General features: G+C 35.4%; 1 protein-coding gene across 11 annotated transcripts in view; it reads right to left on the bottom strand.

Moving 5' to 3' along the window:
* FRYL (FRY like transcription coactivator) overlaps positions 1–21,018 on the bottom strand; it is a 151,440-nt gene that overhangs the window by 17,280 nt on the left and 113,142 nt on the right. For 10 of the 11 annotated variants that reach the window (XM_066317033.1, XM_066317024.1, XM_066317025.1 and 7 more), the window contains 12 exons: positions 19,641–20,248; positions 18,951–19,048; positions 17,809–17,979; positions 16,714–16,854; positions 14,426–14,623; positions 13,062–13,223; positions 12,709–12,783; positions 11,429–11,605; positions 8,570–8,773; positions 7,537–7,707; positions 3,379–3,632; positions 1,169–1,376 (listed from right to left, as the gene is read on the bottom strand). In XM_066317033.1, coding sequence (XP_066173130.1) covers positions 1,169–1,376; positions 3,379–3,632; positions 7,537–7,707; positions 8,570–8,773; positions 11,429–11,605; positions 12,709–12,783; positions 13,062–13,223; positions 14,426–14,623; positions 16,714–16,854; positions 17,809–17,979; positions 18,951–19,048; positions 19,641–20,248 — 2,467 coding nt within the window. The remainder of the gene's footprint in view (positions 1–1,168; positions 1,377–3,378; positions 3,633–7,536; positions 7,708–8,569; positions 8,774–11,428; positions 11,606–12,708; positions 12,784–13,061; positions 13,224–14,425; positions 14,624–16,713; positions 16,855–17,808; positions 17,980–18,950; positions 19,049–19,640; positions 20,249–21,018) is intronic. The other variant, XM_066317032.1, reaches the window with a different exon arrangement.

Below are 21,018 nucleotides of genomic sequence, written 5' to 3'. Positions count from 1 at the left end.
AAGGAATGAATGTGTGAAAATCAACTGCAATTTGATATAATTGAGCGAAACCAAATCCCTGATGTCTAGATGAAGCAGGAAGGCAAGAATCTACAACCTGTACCAGAAATTTCATGGCACTGTGGCCATGAAATTAGTTCAACATAAAATGGAAAATGGGTACAGATGTGCAAATGGAAAATAGGTATAGATGTGCAAAAAAATTGTTCCATGGGAAAGGCAGAGTATGAATTCTTCACATCTAAGGTACTGCCCATACACATGGGACAAAATATGTGCTAGTGTGGGTCTTTCAGAGAAATTTATTATTATATGCTGAGCAGCAAGCAAAATTAATATTAGAGATACAAGAAAGGACTGGAGCCATAAGGTCGTGTCCTGAATATTCTCTTAGCTTGTTTGGCATGTTGCCTATACATAAAATAAATTAATCATACTCATTTTACCCCACAGGAATTTCCGAAGAAGTATTACTTTTAAAATGTAAGAAACTCATCCCTTTCTTATATGGAGGAGGGAGCTAGAAAAATTAATTCATAAGCATTTTGTGTTGGATAGCAGATCTATGAGGTAAATATAGTTCAAGAGAGGCATTTGAAACATCCAGCTCCAGTGGATCTCCTGGCGTTTCAATTACTTCTCTGCAGAAAGAAACTCTTTCCTCAAAAGAGAGATACAAGATAAATTCATTAATGTTTGTCATGCTGTGATCCCACAATAATGACTCCCTCCAAAAAAAGAGAAAGAAAGGAGAAAAAAAAAAAAAACAAAAAAACAAAAAAAACCAAAAAAAAAACAAGAGAGAGAAAGAAATTAATTCTGTAATCATCACAGAAGGTTTGATGTCCAGAAAATAAAAGAAGGAACACAACCTGAACTAAGAGCTTGCAAGAAACACTGAAGTGGGGTTTTTTTGAGCTTTTCTCAATTTTAATTTATTTTCTGAGCAACTCTACTCTTAGGCAATCAATACAGCAGATATCCCAAGGGAAAACAGTGTATGACAATGTAACATTCCTTTAGCAACGTGTTTTTCTGGTCTGCTTTTGATTTGCTTTCTAAAGCTTCTTGCTACCACAATCTTGTGGCTTTTGCAGTTTCAAGGGGAAGAACAGTTTTAGGAGGAAAGTATTTCAGATGAGCAATCACACACAGAGAATTCACTGACCTGAAACAACCTTGAGAAGACATGAAATGTATAGACAGCACAAGATCCATCTGTGTCTGACAGCATTTGATTGACGTGGCAGCGCCAGGCTTGTTCTTCATCATCGTAGGGCACTGGCTGGAAAGCTGCCAATATGGCAGAAAGAAATGGAGAAGGAGGAGGGGAAGTTTGCACTTCTGGGAAACCATCCTGTTCTTCTTCATCTTGGCTACAAACAGTAAATAACAGGAATTACCTCCTCAGCAAACTTTTTAGGAAAAAAAACCCACCTTCATTTTGGCAAGAAGGAAAAAAATAAGAAATTTGAATTCAGAAGAGCATTTTGTAAAATAAATAACAGATCAACTAAGGTAACTATGAACCAAGAGTGAACAATCAAAAACTTTTGCTACTGCAATATATTAAAAAATGCTTATACTCTCCAAAATTTACTACTGCATGTCAGTTTTACACAGAACTACAGCCAAAGCTATCTGGAGGTTGTATGTAGGTAAATACAGCCCTATATATACAGACATCACTTAGAAACAGGCTTTTTTTCTTGCCCCCCAATAACTGAAGTAATATCCCATTCTTCAAATTTTTATTGATCTGAACAGATGGTCCACCAATATCTGTAATAAGTTTTAGCTTTCCTTAAGGGAAGCACAAGTGCTCATTTAGCAGTGTAATAGTGCTTTATAACTGTCTTAAGTAACATAAGCAAATGGAGATAAATTGAAACACTTCCATTTTTATGGGCAATCAGTTTAATGGGCTCTTGTTAACAGAGCAGTCTGCTCTCATACTTTCCATTAGGCACCAAACATCCAATAAAAATATCAAACTATAAATTAGTCAATCCCACTACTTCCAATCATTAAAATAGAGCCTAACTTAAAACTATTCTGTATTACAGAGGATGATACCTTCTGACATTTCTTCTTGTATAACTGTGTGTAGGCAGTACAAATATGTGTAGGAGGATTCCAAGTATACGGACAGTTTATTAAAATAATCTTTTAAATCACATACAGTTTATCTCTGTGACAACTGCCTCATCCATAGCAGCATTAAGTACATCTTAAACAAGACCTAAACCTGTCTTAAACAAGAAGAGTGGGTGCTGGTTTTAGATATCTTCATTTTAGTAGCACAAAGCTCAAAAGCTCATCAAATCCCTTTTGATTATCATCTCTATCACCTCTGTCACTCTTTAGACTAGAGCTATGGGGGTTTTCATTTGCTTGCTTAGTGTAAATAAAATAAAACAGAACCTTCAGAAACTGTTCAGTTGCAAATGAGGAACAAAACTGCTCTTAATGGGTACCAGCCTTGAATTCTCACAATTCCTTCTCAAACAACTTCCTTTATATCTCCTGTTCTGTTCTTTTCTGAAAAAGCCTCCTTGAGATCTCTCTGAAAGAATGGATTTCAAGTCTATGTTCCTGTATTTACCAAGCCTCTCTATTATTCAATCTACAATTCTGAACAAATTTTAATTAGGAACAAGCCTATGAAAAATCTCGATTTTTTTGTTTGGTTGGTTTGTGCAATTTTTTTGTTTGTTTGGGGTTTCTTGTTCCTTTTCCTTCCTGCTTAGACTGTTACTTTCAGGGGACTTAAGAGTTTCACTTTAAATGTGACTCAACCAGCTAAGACTAACTTTAACTTTTTCTCTCAATAGTTATTTTTCCTCTCCCTATTAAAACGAAAAAAATATTATTTTAGTTTAAAATATCTTAGAAATATACAAGGAGATTTATGAACCTTAATAATGAAAACAACCCTTGAGCATATTTAAAGACAAATTGACCTGACTTCTACAAGAGATTTGATTAAAAAAAAACCCAAAACTTTTTTTCCCTGGGGTTTTTTTTGTGTCTTTGGGTGCTGCTCTAAGTCAGAGCAGTTCAAGAGCTTTTCTGTTATACTGCTTGCAGCTGATTTTTCACATTTCTGTTGCACTGATGGTGAAGAAAACTGCCTATTTCTTTTATTCAACATATTCTCATCTTTTCCTGCACAACTGTTTTCCTTGTACTACAAACAATTGCTGAAAAAAGTAATGAGTTTAGTTGCTGTAACAGGCAAAACCGATCAACCACTATTTCAGATAGGCAAACCATCATTTTATATTTCTGTATTATAGGATTAATGGAAATCTCCACACCATAGAAAAGCCTGTTTGATATGTAAGTTCTGTTACTTATAACCAGTATTAACCTTACCTAGATAAACCAGAGAAGTCAGCTTCTTCTTCTTCACACCTCTCATCTAGCTCTTTCAAAGCGAGAGTGACATCCTCTTCACAAACAGATTCAGAATAGCTTTCAGGAGCTGCTGCCTCTACCAGTTCTGGGGTCTCTTCCAACTCCAGAGATTCGTGACTGACCAGGCAGTCTTGCTGCTCATGCAGAAGGTAGGAGCCAGTGTCTTCACTAGCAGTGCTCACCTGTTCATCCCTTACTGCTGAGCTGCCTTCCTGTGAATGACACAGCCTTTGGTTAGTGTTATTGTCAGGGCCTGGGGATTCTTAGCAGTTTTTATTATGGTAAAGTAACAGTTACAAAAGATTCTTTACAGATATTTACTTTAACTGTTCAGGTCTTTGGCTCATTCATACAGTTTTAGTTGGGCAAAGACAGGCAGCCTATTTGTAATGGTCATAACTTCTGGTAAATATTAATATCCTAGAATGTGACTTATTTAGAGCAAATACAATTTCTCAAATACATTTAATTAAATCTGTTAGAGAGTACTGATAGAAAAACATGCAAACAGCCTCAAACTTCGTGAGATCAAACAAAGCCAAGACTTTCATATTTTAGTTTTCTAGGTAAGGATCAAAATGACTGCCTCATGCTTGCCTTTGGAATCTAGAGCAAGTACCAGAATATTTCTTGTCCTTTCCACTCTTCCATTTTAACAAATTTCTAAAGCGTAACTACTTAAAAGCAGTGTAATAGATAATTAGTGGAAAAGGGACTGTTTTTATTATTTTGCCATTACTGCTAATACGGGCATCTTTAAGTGTTTTACCCTGAATCTCTAAATGTAGGCTTTCATTAACAGGCAATTACAGAGAGAGGATAATTAAACTCAGGTAGGTAATATTAGAATGACCTTTTCCCCCTTCCTCCATAAGCATTATTATATTCATTAACATTACTATATTGAACAGATGTATTGAGATTCAGTAATTCATGATGAATTCATTTGAAACCTCTATATTGGATTTCTCTGTGGAATAAAAATAACACTGCTATTTTCTAAAGGCCCAAATTATTATGCATTTTCATTCTTAGCATGCTGGTCTTTCTCTACTGGCATATCCAAAACCGGTCAAGGAACCTTTGGACAATCTCTGTGCATACACATCATTTCATGGTTTTCATCAGTTGAAACAGTTCCTCTGACAGATGAAATAACTGTACACATATTAGAAAAGATAATTCAGCTTTAAACAGAACCACATCATTTTCTTTCACAGTGATCTTTACCAAATCTCACTTTGACTATGGTATTTCTCAATGTGACGCTGCTGCCATTTGACACAGCTAGTGACTTCACTTCTTATGCCTCTTTTATTAAAATAAAATCCGTAATTTTTCTCACAGAAGAGTAGTTTTTTCCTACCGAGCAGCTGAGTTACATGGGAATGCAGGACACTTTTACAAAACCTCACACAATAATAGGGATTGAACCAATGGCCTATTTCTGTTATAGATGTTAACACAGGATACAGAGTTGCACTGATCATGACTGGTAAAGGTTCATATGAGAGATACACTTCTAAAAAAAATGCTTATTATTAGTTCATAAATTTACTGCCAAGTTTAAGTCTTCATAGTGCCATGGCTCCTGATTTAGTTTTCTGTGTGTCACTGGACATTACCACCAGTATGAATATTCCTGAGGTATCTTAAAAAGGTAATTTATACAGTTATATGGTTAACAATACCACAGAACCTTAGGAAAATTACTTATTTTAAGCCACTCCCTCACAAATCTACAGTGCAAGTGAGTAAAACAGAGAATCATTTTAGTCAGAAACTTTCATATACACAGGCTTGTAAAACTTATTTTTGAACAAAATTATTCTTCTCAGATAGACAGTAAATTCTTAACTGGAATGTGAAATATCTTTTTTTGCATTTTCTGGGAATCAGCCAAATACATTTAAGTAAACTATTAATTTAAATACAGCATCTCTAAAAGACAAACAAGGAGCTCAACTCATCTAACCAGCACAGTCTTGTTTATGAATATTGCCTTCAATTTTTCCAATATTTTCTTAGATAAACTTTGATAAATATTTATATTAAAAACATTTTGATAACCGACAGTTGGCATACAATGAAATGCTTGTGCTGAAAGAGTTCTATATATAAAGTACAGGAGCACAGGAAAAAACTGCCCTATGCTACAAGTTGTACAGTATAAATATTCAGAACAAAATCAGTTTTACTGGCTTCATAAATATTTTGAGATGAGTGAATAGTGTACACATTTTCAAGCTCATTCTGGTAAGAGGCATAAAGCCAGCTCCCTTTTTGTGCAGTGAAATCCAGCCAGATAACCAAGTCTTGTAGAGTAATAACTTTGAGTGTTTGAATTGTGCTTGAAGAAACCTATGTATTTGTCCAAATCTCATATTCTAAAAAGCACAAAATAAACCTGAAACACATCATACCTAGTAAATGCATCTGTATGCACTTGCAGTATTTTGTTTAATATACAGCAATTTGTTCTGAATGCTGCCTCCTCATGGAATTATTTTACAGCTTCATTTAAATGTTCTCAATATTTTTAAATTACAATAGTGCTTTTTTATGTGAATATTTTCACCTGTATTATAGCACTATAGTGATTTTAGAAAGGGGACTGCAGAACAACAATGAATTCTAAGGGCAATCTCAGAACTATGAAAATGTAAAAATTAGTTTCAGCTGAGGATATATCACAGGCCAGGAATGGAGAAGACAAAAGTTTTATTGTGATGAATTTCATTCTATAAAATCCCAGCTTACATGCTGCTTCTTGCTTCTGAAACCTTAACATAAATCATAAATCTATCCTGTGGGCAAAAAGTTCACCCAGATTAAGAGTTCTTCCTCAAACAAAATTCTATTGGATGAAAAAAGCATGTTGTAGATGAGCACAAGAAGTGACAATTTGTTTGACAATCTAAGCACAGGTGTTCTGCAACAGCTGAGGCATTTATCAACAGCAGTGTAATGAAACACTTTTTTAAAAAAGCATGTAACCATAACATGAAAATATGAAAATGGGGGGGAAAGCACTTTATGAGCGTCCCAATATTACACCTTTAAAAGGTGAGGATTTTACCACAGGAAACCAGCCACTCTCCCTTTATTGTACTCTTTCATTCTTACAGTTTCCTTCATTAAATATTAGCTATGTCTGTGGTCTTGCCTGTTGGGAAGAGCAATTTTTCTAGTAGCAAACAGGTAAACCAGAGCCTTCAGAAACTTGAACTAGCCAGTAGATTGCTTAAACCAGGTGAAGACTCACTCTTAAATGTCAACAGTGCTCTCATTGCTAATCACATGAACACAGGAATGGCTTAATTCTCTGGAATACTCAATAAAACTACATGTATACTTTAAGATGGGATTAGCTAACATTCTGCAGATAAAAATAAGATTGCCAGTAGCATAAATAATTTCAAATGAAGAGATAAAAAAGTCCACCTAAACCAAGCCACTTGGAGAAAAATTGTAGCAGATGAGAGTTTGTTTTAAATTAGGGGTGTCTTTTTAAATTTTAAATTATTCAAACGTTTGAAAACACAATAAACTGGAGTACTCACAGATTTGCAGGCGGCCATTAGCTTGAAATCTGTCTCAGTCCACATGGGCCTTTCCAAAAAAGTATACCACTAGCATCTGTAGTCCTTTCTAAAGGATTATTTAATGGAACCAACTGCTAACACAGCTGGCCTGAGGTTTTATTCCCATATAGCACCAATCACAACCCAAAGAAAGCAAAAAACAAAAAAAAAGGGGGGGGGACAGGGGGAGGGAAATAAAAAAGTATTTGAAAGAAAATGTTGCTCAAGAAGGATTTCAACCATATCAAGTAAAAGCATTTTGAACATTAGCCTGTTTCATTCTGCACCATGAAATGATCATGATCAGCCCTTCAAGAATATTTTTAACCTGTGGTAAGTTCCCTCAGTCCATCCAAGTAGTCTCCATGCTGAAGGAACATTTTTTAAGAACACACCAACAGGTTAGAAATATCAAAAGCAAATCAACTAATCAGTGTAACAGATGAAAATCCATTTGAAAAGAAAGCCAAAGTTGCTACTAAAACTAGAAGGAGAAAAAATCAGCCATGCACCAGCCCACATTTCTCCCCACCTCAGGCAGCTGGTTGCTAGAGTTATCTAGAGAAGAAGCCTCCAAACTTGGGGTCTCAGTTCTGATTTGAAGCACCTCTTCTGTTCCCACACTGCTAGTGGAATCTTGAGACTGAAGTGATAAACCAGCATGATCTGACACTGTTTCATCTATGGCAGAATCACTGATTAACTAAGACAAAAAAGAAAGAAACAAAATTCTTCAAAGGAAACACAAACTGCAGGTAAAGAATGCATTAGTTTTTCAAATAGGCTCTTTCAGTACTGTTAGCTATTTGAATTTATTCACATATTATGAATTTCACAGCTTTACACTAGAACTATTACAAGCATCACATGCATTTCTGCAGCATTTCACTTTGAAAAGAAGGTTTTCCTTTAAGGAAAATTATTTTCTTTCTTGTTTTAGAAGTTCTTTTTGTTAGACTGAAACCATTGAAAAGCAGAGCATTATGTTGGGAGCAACATTAACACAAGCTTTGCCTAAAGTCTGAAAAGCAATAGATGCATCAAGCTGCTCCCCATCAAGTCAACTTTTTCTTAATTTCATTTATGTAATACAAAGAGGCTTCTGAATTCTTGATTCTCCTAAGTTGTATGTACACAGGCTTCGAAATCCATAATTAAATTAGCAATTTCTGTGCTTAAACATAACTTAAACTCCCATATGACCACTTGAATTTTTGATCTTGTTTAGAAATTTGGGGTGTTTTTTGATCTAGAAATTCATGAAGATTCACACACACTTCATATATACCAGATGCAATTTTGTGCTTATATTTTAAAAAATATAGTAAAAGCAAGGACACTAACATTTAATATTGTAATAAAATCATAAATCTAAAATTATAAACTATGTACCACCAATGTGGTAAAGTAACTTTTTTCCTTCATTGATGCTGTTATGAAAAAGAAGCTTAACCACATTAACTTAGCTCCTTACTAAGTCACTCCAAGTGTGAGCCACACTTAGGCATTCAATGTGCTAGGGAAAGCTTAAGTTCTCAGATTCCTTCCCCAGAAAAATAACCTACCATCTGTGAACGGGACAGTATCTGACTAGCAGTCAGTGCTGCTTCTTCTTCTGAAGACTCATCAGTATCCTCCTGGTTGGTCAAGTTCAGGCTGGGCGTGCTACCAGAGTACTGACACTCCTGAAGGGACGGTGTGTCTCCTTTGTCAATGCTGTCCAGAGAGCGCCTGCGAACGCCCCAGTTGAAGTTGTCCATGCTTTCACCCTGTAATAAAAAAGTTTGCACACATGTGGTATGTACAAGTTTCATAATTGAATTAATACACAAATGAGACAGAGAAAACACAAGTGCTGAATGCGTCATGAACAGAGTTTCAATCAGCCCTTTAGTTTTATGAAAATTTTAAGTACCTTGTTAAATGCTTGTAAATAAATATATATGGCAAAGGAAGGAGAAATCTTTTGAATATCTTCTTGGAAAGTAACTCAATATATAATCTAGAACTATATCAGTATTGATTTTATCATCTGACTAGAAAGTACAAACACATCACAGACAACAACAGATGAACAAGCCAGGGCACCAGGCTGCAACTTACCTGCAGCTCCTGGTTAGCAAAAAGGAAAACACATAGAATTAGAAAGAACGAGGACAAACACTTAAAGATACTCTAGAACCAGGGAAAAATGTTTTATTACATAGGATTTGCCAACAGTAAAAGACTGATTCAAGCTCTGGAAAAAAGCTTTAGTCAAAAAAAGCTAGTATTTAAAATAATGTCTCTTTCTAATGAGATTAAAAAAAAAAAAAAAGAACAAACTGACGACAAAACACTAAAATCAGCATGCTCATGATAACATTTTCTCTAGCGTAACATGTAAAGCAACTGTTCCAACAAACATTGATGAAGTTCTTTAACTAACACACATGAATCTATACTGACCACATCCAACTGACAAAACACTATCAACAATAATTATATACAGGGTGTAGAAAATAGGATGTTTTGTCACTAACTGGTTCACCAGCTACTTTGTGTCAGCTTTAGGAAGTGCATCCTGAATACCAATAGCTGGATCCATTCTCTTTGTGCATTTTCAAGCTGAGATACTTGGCTTTCAAATATCCATCATACTAAACGACATCCACGTCTTAAGAACACTGTTATTTTAATTCACAAGTACAATAATGATCTTTGATTTTTCTCAAGCACTTCATCAACCTTCAACAATTCAGCTAAGTGATATGGAAAACCTGGTGAAATTCACTTCACCAGTCTACAGTTACCAAAACACCACATCCAGCCCCAAACACTGCTCCAAAACTGCCTTAACAGAGTATCTCTTGTGATGACTTAAGAAATCACCATGACTCATTAAATATGCAAGCTAAACATTTTGTAATCTCTTTCTCACTTAGTTATTTCTTTTCCTCCAAAGAGGATGAAAAGTTAAGGCAAAGCAAAGTAATTTCAAGTACAACAAAGTACTACTGCTGTGGGCTGAAGCACTTAAGTTTAACCTGGATATTACTCAGATATTAATGTAAAAGCCCCACTTCATACTGTTGATATTTAATTATTAGCAATAAAGAACATTCTATATTTTTGGTGAAAAAATAAGCCTTGCAGAGCTCTTATACCAAGTGCACAATTTGTATGTAACACCCTAAATCTGTACTATCTGTGGTCTTATTTTTTTCCCTCTTGTACAGCACTACATGTTGCATTCAGGCAAGAAATAAAAAAGAAACTGTCCATTCTTAATTATGATCTGCTATCAAAATAGCACAGAAAATGAAGTTAAAGATTAACCTCATCTGGCAAAGTTTTCAACTTTTGCCATCCTATCTGCTAAGTGCCATCATGTTAAAATAATATTTTAATACTACAGAGCCTCAATTCTGGACTGTTTGACTACTTGTATTTAATATAGGAAATGGTGTCTGAATAGTGTGTGGTCACATCTATGCAGTAGACCATAATGAGCCTGTACTTTTCCTAGAAGCTGCAAAATACTGGCTGAAGTGAAGCAATACACAGGAAGCAGGAGGAAAGTGAGATAAAACTTAAGAATTAAGGGGGAAACCCTGTAAAGAGGTCTAGATAAAGCAAGAGAAGAACAATCAGTGTTTAGATAGGTGGATATTCTTAGTAGCTTGTGGAGCCATGACCAGCAAGGATCTCCATTACTAATTCAATATTTTGTATAGACTGTAAGCAAACCACTGCAAGAAACTACAAAATACTTGACTTTTTCCTTCCCAATTCCTTTTACAGTCATACTTCTAAGCTTCAGCAAATTCTGGTCTGAAGCCTTTTCTCAATCTGAAACAACCAGACTCTTCACTATTTCTCAATGCTTAATTTTGTTTTACCTCCCCTCTCTCTTTTTGACAGAAGGAGAAGTAGAGGACATATAAGAACTGTAATATACCAGATATAATGTAAAAGTCTAAGCAAGCAATTGTAGAGAGCAAGTCAATCATATATAATGAGATAGTGTATCATACAGTTTGGTACTTTTGAAAGCCTTTGATCAAGTTCTCAAAATCCAGAAACATATCAGAAATAATGATTATGCCATTTTCTTAAGACATTGTTGCATAATTAAGTTTTCTCCTGCATGGTACCCAGTGAATGCTGCTATTAGCTTACACTGTTATATCACTTCACTTTCAGACAAAGTCATTTAAATCCCTCCAAAACACCTCAACTCTTCCCCCAAAACCAGCCAACAATTTGCAACAACTTAACCCTGCAAAGTTTTTGGGCCAGGTTTCTCTACCTAAGCTCCGTCATAAATTCTTCTGAATTGGATTAGCTAGTAGGGCTGCCAATTCCTTAGAATTGCACCAACAAAACCTTATTTTTAAAATGCTCTCAAATGGAAACACACAGAAGAAACCCCAAGGTCTCACCTCTGCATCTTCCAACTCAACATCTAAAAAGTCAAAGTCTTTAAAAACTCCAAATTGTTGTTCACTGGTATTGTCTTCTACAGCCACTTCCTCCTCATGAATCACTTCTTCTGTTGCTGAAATTAGACTAGTTTGTTGATCTCCAACTTCCAAGTCTTCATTAGAAGAAAACACAACCTGCAGATATAGGCAGAAACAGAAGTAAGAACTTCCAATTTCTGTAACTCCAAAAGTCAGCTATCCTGCCTCCTGCCATTTATTGGAATTAGTGGCCTAAACTGGTAACACTCTGCTTCAAGACTGGCTGGATTTTAAACTACATCTTTAAATTAGTGGTATCATTCTTTTCTTAATGTAGCTAAGAGTTATAAAGGTGTAAATAGAAAAATCAACCAAACTTTACTTTCATAACCACAATATCAGTCAAATTTAAGAACAAAAAAATCCATCATAATAACCACCCACATGACACAAACCATATTGTTTTCACCTACAAACTTCTGTGGAAGGACTGTACACCTTTAAAAGCGATCCAATACTGGGCTACTGTGGCCTTCATAACCTTCAAAAATGACAATGTTCTGTTTATTTCCGTGCACTGTTTTTTAATCTCTTCAGTTTCAGCTTTCAGGCATCTATTTTTATTTATTTATCTTCCACTAGATTCAAGATCCTTCTCCCACCAATATTTTCCCCAGGTAAGAACTTCTATGCCACAATAAAAAATATAATCTAGATGATAATCAAGGTAAAGCTATCCACTTTATTTTAAGAGCTGTCAATGTCATCACCACCATCGAGTGTAATATGCCAGTGTGGTTCTTTATACAGAAGTAAAACCATCAACCTATTTTTACTCAACAGTTAAGACTATTGTTCCTATAAATAACCATGTTTCAAGGTGTAGGATCCACTGGTTACTTTCAGTGGATTCTATGGTATTTTCAATACAGCATCAACACCCTTGCAGTCCTCAGCTGTTGCTACCCCTTCTCTCAAAAGCATCTGTAATGGCCTAGATAGAGATTTAGTCAGAACAGGGGACACCTAGCTCAATTCCCTTTTCTAGCCAAGATGACCATGCCCACTGGAATCATGAGGAGTAATAGTAATCCATTACTTCTGATTCTTCTTTTTAATCCTTCAATTAGATTTGTGAAGTGCTGAACCAAAACTAGCTTGTCCAAATCCACTGTTCATAACTTCACCAACAACTAAAAATGCAATAGCATTCTGCTAGTTGAGTTCAAAAACCAAAACAAACCACCATCAGCACTTACCGAAGGATTCTTGGGAAGACCAGAATCTGGACCACACAGAGAAAGCACGTTCATTAGCTTCTCCCTAGTCCTTCTCTGAAAAATATACCAAAGAAAATAACATAGCATGGCAGCTGCTGGAGGTCCAGGTAAAAACACAAAACGTGCATTTTCAACTAGTCATATTGCATATTGACATCCTCTACAAAACAATCTTAAAATTTTGTACTTTTCACCAGGATCAGCTTTTAGTTTATGCCATATTAATTTACTGTTTGGCTAAGACATAAAACAGAGACTTCAAATAACACTTCAATACATCTTTTTACATACATTCACAAACACTGCCTCTAAGTGTTTGAGGCACAATGTACCTGAGATGGCTGTGGTCTCTTCCAGCTGACAGGAACCAGTGCATTTGAATTGGAGCCTGATGAAGTTGAAGAAGTGCTCCGGGTCACAGCAATGACTTTTGGCTTTCCATTTCTACCAGCTGCACTGTGTTGATCACCATATTTATTCCCAATAATTGGTGTCTAGCAAAGACAACAACCACTTTCTTCAAATTCAAATCTATATTAGTAAAGACTACATACTTGACCTTAGAATTTAGCGTTATATGAAGTGTAGGAGAGTTTGTCTATTTGTAAGCATTCTGTAAAGCCCATATCTAATCCACTGAGCCTTGGTACACTGGGAAATACAAAACTGAACACTTGTACCCTATACAGCAAGCTGCCATGCTGCCCACTTGTGTGGCTTTGAACTATGCACATTTTATGCTGACAACCCAATTATACTTTTAAACACACTTTAAAACCGTGTTCTAAGTTTAAAAGATGCAAAGTTTCTCTGTAGAGTAATTCCCTGACATGAACAAACTGTTTTCACAGACCAGCAACTTTACAAACACACACACTTCTGAAAAAACTGTAATCAAACTCAACCCTTTGACAGAAAATGCTAATCAAATGAACCCCGTGGAAACTCATCTTGTCTCTCAATTGTCCAAATACCCTGAAACTTCAGTAGGGAATGCACTTACCAATTTAAGTAACATTCCTAAGACATCTACATCTCCAATGATTATCTAGGGTTAGCTTCAACCAGGAGCTCTTATACCTGATTGCTTTATAAAGATTCTACAATTTTCATGTCTCTACATAACACTGCAGTCACTTGGCCATAGTCCCCTTTCCAGATGTAGAATGAGTATCATTGGTGGTAGGGGTGATATTTTTAACCACAGGAAGTTTTTCTCCAACTGTATCCCTCTTACATTGAATTTCCTACATTTTGTATCCTATCCCCTCCTCTAAACTTCCCCTCTCTTCCAAAGTCATGCCAAAACTGCAGTACAGGGTTTTAATCCTCTCAGCCCTTGAATGCACAGCCCTTCATCTGTTGAGAGTCTGGTATGTTCAGCTGAAAGCAGCAGCCAGCTGCATTGTCTGCTCTCTGACACACCTGAGATACCCTTGAGAATTCTCTTACTGACTTTTAGTAATTAACTCTCCAGACATTCAAAAGGGGGAAAAGGCAAACAAACATCATAAAAGAACTTGAAATTTATCTTCCAGTATGACTCTCATTTACAAATACACAGAACTTCAATCTCTGCCATTCTTAAAAACTGTACTTATTTAAAAACATATAAATGAAGAAGGCTAACAGAAAATAACACCTGAGTTTGTAACAGCAAGTCATAAGTGCATTGTCATTTAAACATAATAATTACCTCTGATATATCAAAATGAAAATCTAAGGTCTTCCCAGGTAGCTCCTTGGAGACATTATTAAAAATTTTCGTGAAAGAGATTTCCGGAGACCCAATGTCACCTCCATAAGACTTTGGAATATCATTAGGCACAACAAGGCTCGCTGACCGAGACACCACCAGTTTCAAAATATTAAGGGCTTCCTTCCAATATGGACTCTGAAGAGAACATACACAAATCACACAATAATCCCTTCAAGCAAGACAGTAATTTTTATGTACAGTGGCATTTTGTAAGAATCCCCAATCCAAAGCCTCTGAGCTATTACACATGGCTGAAGGGGTTAGCAGTGGTGGGAAAATTCAGACCCTCAAGTGCCAGGAAAGCAGTGGAAAGGTTCAGGCCATCCCATGGTGTGTGGCCAGGCCCAGCAGCTCCAGGTCACTGGGCCAGCCACAACCAGACCATGGAACATGTCCCTCCATCCTTGTATTTACACCATGGTTTTTATCATTGTCTGAAGCATCTGCCCTTTGTGACCCAGGTGACAGAAACTGAGAATATTTAACTATCACTTAACTACAGTAACTGATAATACTCAAACTAACTATTTCACCTCTTGCCATCTTTAATTATTTTACAGTTATGGGGAGAGTAGATGGAATTTGAAACAAGTAAAACTCTTCCTTGCTTGAAATACATGAGGAATACAAAGGATTTTAACAAAGAAGTGAAAATATTTACAAAGTTTTTAGTATCAAAACAATGGAGTGCTTAAAAGAAGTTATGGATGAAGTGTGAGAATATAAGAGGCTGAGCCTGAGTTAGGTGGACTTTCCTTAAAAAGATGATTAAAGCAATGTAAATAATTCAATGGTTTGAATTACACACAATGTGTAAAGAATCAGATGGAAAGACATAAAATAAAAGCAGCCTTGTGCAAAGATTAAGTTTTACACTCCCAGCAATGCAAGGATTCTGCCTGAAACTAAAATCTTCCAATTTTTGAAATCAGCATAATGTCTACATTTTTTTTAATTAGGAGGCCATGTTTATCAAAATATTTTTTATTGCACTAAAAAAAGTAAACACCCCTTTGAATTCTCTAAGTAGTATATGCTTTATGCTTCTTTGTGGATTATGAGAGTCTTCAATAATCTCCTCAATTTCTGTGCACCATAAGCATAAAAAAAGGAGTCTCAAACTGGAACTATCCTATAGCAACTTAAATTTATTTAAAGCCGTTGTCATTGCAGAGGACTGAAAAAATGCCAAAACTTAGTAGAAACACATTTAAACAAGACATGGTAATTTATGATCTTTTCTTTTGTCATTTATAGTAACATATTTTATTTTATAAAAATATGTTAAGACTTCTTTGGAGTATTTTTTTTGCTAGTCCCATCTTTTGACAGCTTACATCTAATTAAGATTATATTCCATGGTAGTGTGGGCTTGCATAGAAAGCTCAGAGAGAGGTTAGAGGTGAAGCAAGAAGCTGCCAGGCCATAAAAACTACAGCTAATGCTAATCATTCCATTTTGCCTAATGCACTCTGACAGGAGCACAATATCTGAAGTACTTATCCATCAATAACAAAACATCCAGGGAACACCACTTTTTAATTATCATTAAACCATTTGACTGAAATACATTTGGCAATAATGGAATTCGGAGAAAAAAGAAAAGAATGTTGTGCACTGAAATGGTTTTATGCTCCAGGCATTTTCATAAAACCTTTCAGTAAGATGCTAGACTTTCTTCTGTGAAATAGATTTTCAGTAAATTTGTGTTTCAAGTACAAAGGCCTAAATTACCTAGGGCAAAACACTATGGTTCATCTTTTGAGGCCTTCCTTTAATAAAAAAATATACTCAATTTTGTTAAGGTGCATCTTCAAGTTCCTCGCGGATATTTTACAGAGAGTGATTTCAATATTCATTTAACCATAAAATTTTCTTTTTAAAACATATACACATAAATAAACCATCTGTGCAGCTTAGCAGTAAACATTCCCTTGTATTTTAATAGCTGAAGGATCATCTTCTCTAACTACATATGATGAGTTGCCTACATTCATAAATAGACACACATTCACCCAGATAACTTGTTCCACCAAATGCAAATCACACTGGACAAATACACAAGCATCTAGTGAATTAAGCACTTAGGGAAAAAAAAATCCCTATGGAATCTGACTACAAACAACTATTTTTATATCTGAAAAAAATTCTCCCCAAAATTCAACTGTAATTTTGATACCATTTTGATAAATGAGCAGGCTTTTACAGTTCTTCAGAGTACCTACCTGAACATATTTACCAATAACCTTTATGATTTCTAAATTAAACTGCTTCACTGGAGCTGTGGATAGGTCAATATGACTCAGAAGACTGTAAATGATCTGCAGCAAGGACTGTTGCATACTGGATAAGCCTTTCTCTAACAGCTAAAAATAGGATTTGAAAATACAAAATTTAATTAGGGTGTTTAATGGTAGCAAAAAGTGAAAGCAAACATTAAAATAGAGCTAACTTCTACACACATTTATTTTCTCATTCAAGAAACTTAAATGTATCACCTCCTGTTTTTCAAACTTTTGCTTTAGCACTAAAAAACAGTAATGCAACAGCACAATGGTTTTTGTCCTAATTAATTCTTTCTCCTGAATTTTAACATATTTTTAGCACATATCAAAAGCATCTAATAGTAAAACATTTTCACTAAATAAAAGTGTTCATACTAATTCAATATCTTAAAACTGGATGAAAAACAGTTACACCAACACTTTAAAGAAGGTTGGTAAATGCCATTTTACAAACAAAAGAGGTTCATATAAAGTCATTTATAAGAACGAAAAATTTTTAAAAATGTCTCCATCAGTTTGAAGTGATACACTTCAAGGACAAGCTCTACAAGCTTCTCATATAAAGTTCTTAATAGCTTTTCTGTATAAATGTCTAGCAGAATAACATACTGATTTCTATAATTTAAATTATCTTTTTCTTCATTATACACTACTTACAATTGAACTTTGCAATTAATTTTTAAAGTTGTGATAAAGACATGTACCTGACTAAAGAAGGTATCTTAAAACTTGCATTAAGCTTCTTTGGCTAAAGCCAAGACAGTGTATATTCATGTAGTACAGAATATAAACATCTATTTCCAAACATCACTCTCACAAAAGGAGATCTTTCATTAGAGGCATTATTATTCAAGGTATATATAAATTACAGCACTCCAAAATGGCAGCAGTCATCCCTTTTCTATATCCTAGAACATTTTAGTAACACTTTCCTGTTAGAGAAGATATTCTTTATTCCCCTTGATACTCAGAATCATGAGAAATCAGGAATTGGCAATGTATTGTCAACTTAAGACACTGCGACTGAAAGCTTACCTCTGCAAGGTAAGTTATGAGGTTAAATGTGGCATCTGAGAAGGAGTCATGCAAGTATCTACACACCACATTAATCCAGTTAGAACAGTCTCTGGAATAACTGTGTGTACTGTATAAACTCATCATATGAGCCAGATTGGCAAGAGTTGGTGACTTCTCCTCTGCACAAACCTGAAAAGCAAAACCGTATTTAATTATATCAGAAATAATTTTTTTTTAATTCAAGTATTCGTGAGTCATTATGCACTTCTCCCAGATTTCACTCAGAGATTTCACTTCAGTTATTTTCTAGTAAGTGAGATCAAACCAATCACACAAACATGACCTACACTTCCTGTGGAATTTTGGTACTGTGGCATCCCTGTTCCAAGTTTATCTACTCATCATCCATTTGGTATGATCAACCAATATCCCTCCCTTGAGGAATACAAGTGTTTAGGGCAGCAGCAATTTCTGTATTTGCATCAGGGAATAATCTGAGTCACTCTGTGCACAGCCCAGTGGTTCACAGCCCCAGCAGCCAGAGGTGTATTATTGCATCTCCTATGCCAGACAGCTCTTTCCTATTCCCCTTTCCACATCCTTCCTTAAAGGAAAGATTCTGACAGGGTAATGCAGCACCATCCTGGCTGGCAACAGCTGGTGTGCACCATGTACTGCTCTAACAGCCACTACAGCTCAGAAATATTTCAAAGGTGTATTTCACTGTGTACAAGTAACAGAAAGAACATACAATCTTTTCTTCTCTGTCTACCAGGAAGAACCACTTCCTTCTCACAAGAAAATCAGGAAGCATGCTTAAAATGTGATTAGGTTGACATTCAAAATTGCAAATGGAAAAGTCAGACAAGTAAGAAAAAGTAATTGATATCATTAGTAAGAAAATTTGTTCTTGAAATCTGAATTTTACAGAATAAGCTAAAGGTGTTTTTTCATTGACAAACAAACTCAGGGGTTGAAACAAGGTCCAGCTATATAAATTTGACTGGATCACATCTTTAAAATATGATCTCTTATAGTTATGTGTATATTACTATTAGAATCACATAGAAGTATTACATAAGGGACCCCCCAAAAATACAGAAAAAATGCTGGTGTATATATATCCTCCTGGATACTTGTCCAAGCATCATGTTACATACCTTTGCTATCCTGTCAGCTGTTTCTTTACAAAACTGAGTTGGGTTATCAAAATGTTGAATCAGATGAGGAAGTAGGCACAAGATGTTTAGGGGGAATCCTAAACACATACATAAACAGAGTTATATGAGCCCTTAAGGTTTTTAATATGACTTAATTTAATGTGGAGTTAGCTGGTATTTAACACTCTTACAGCATGACATATACTTTCACACAGGTATATAAATTATACATACACATACATTTACCTAAGTATGTATATATGAACATTGTATATAAATATGTCTGTGTTAGGTATAAAAATGCATGATGAAAATAAAATTATCCCTGGATCAATTAAGCAAAACTACCATGAAACTGGATAGTTTTAGGCACTATGTCACACTGTTTCTAAAAATGTTTGAATAATGCTAATTGAGCTAATTATCACAAGATCATGAAAAAAAAAAAATACACAGCTCTTAAAACTCACTTGCAAACAATAGTCAATGCATAAAGTTTACATGTAGTCTTGCTTTTGAGATAATCATAGTCTGTAATGTATTCCCACTATGTAGCACTGTAATATGGACAACTGCAGAAAGCATTTGATGGAAGGGCTTTTTTTAAGGCAAATGCACAATTACTACTGATTTTGTCTCCACTTAATTTGATGAAAAAATACATTTTTATCACATATTTACTGAAGATACCTGCTAGCTGAGAAGGATCCACCAAAGCATGCCGGGAAATTGTGATGAGTTTACTGAGGAGATGAACTGTCATTTCCTGTGTAGAGGCTGAAGTAAAGCCTTTCAGAAAAAGCTGCTGAAGGCCTGGAAAGTTATTCCACTTCAGTTTATTCTGCACCTTTTCTATCTTCTCCCGACTCTCTGATTTATCCAGAGGCATGTGAATAAGAAGCTTGTTGAGCAGCTTGAGAGCCAGAAGGTATTCATACTCATAATCTGACTCCAGCAACGAAGTTGCAATCCAAAATATGGTGGCCATCAAGTTGACAGGGTCAGTAGTGGGCTGCACATCATACATTCCTCCCTCTCTCAGGGAGGAAAGGCTTCTAGTCCTTGCCAAACTTCCACCATGATTTATCCTTCCATCCATTATATCCAGTGTGTTGCTCCGTCGCCGGTCGCCTCTTCGCTCACTGATTAAATTCAGTCTCAAGGAATTACTCCTTGTGTTGCTGTAGTATCCCAAGCAACTGCCACTATTAATGGGACTTGTGCTTAGATTTATCTGTCCAGTGCTTTTCCTATTAGCTGCATACTTGTTTCCCATCACAGAATCATGGTATGAGGTTCTAAAATAAAAATCATTACATATTACATATGTAATACATAAGTATTACATATCGTTACATGTAAAATACTTTAATAATACAGGGTTTAGAAAAAGGGAAGAAAGAAAATAGATGTTACACTAATCACATACACATGTAGTGAATACTCTGGTTAATCACCTTAGGAATATTATAATACATGTAAATACAGCATTTCTGTATCTATTATTAAAATATCTTATGGCATAGGGACAAGATTGCAGCATCCTGTTATTTTTTCTACCAAATCTATTTGTTACAATCACAGAATACCATAAAAATTACAGCAAAATCAGAAAAATTAGCCCACAACATGTAAAGATTTTGTAAACGTGATGATCTAGCATCCCATCTTATTTAAAGATGTGATAAAAGTAGATGAATGAATGAATACAATTATTACCATGTATTTGTCTGAGATACCTGACCTAGGAAACCCAATACCTTCCTATTCTGATACTGAGAAATTGAATGTATTCTTGGAAAACTCAGCATTTTCAAAAACTTTGTGAGGAAGTCAAACAAATACTGGTGTCTGTACATTATGGAATTTTTTTCAGTTTGATAAAAAGTCATCATGGCAACCACTCAAACTGTAATGAGACACACAAATGACTCAGACTGTCCAGTTACACTTCCTACACACACACAACAAACCTGAGGCCTAAGACAGACCAACATTTGCAGAGCCTTTAAATTCAAGAAGTTTAAGAAGAACTGACAATATTTTAGAACTGATCCATAAGGAACTC

Source organism: Sylvia atricapilla, chromosome 4 (genome assembly GCF_009819655.1).
Source record: "Sylvia atricapilla isolate bSylAtr1 chromosome 4, bSylAtr1.pri, whole genome shotgun sequence".
Taxonomy (NCBI): domain Eukaryota; kingdom Metazoa; phylum Chordata; class Aves; order Passeriformes; family Sylviidae; genus Sylvia; species Sylvia atricapilla.
The sequence above is the reverse complement of the archived record's forward strand: the minus strand, read 5'-3'. Positions and strand labels throughout refer to the sequence as shown.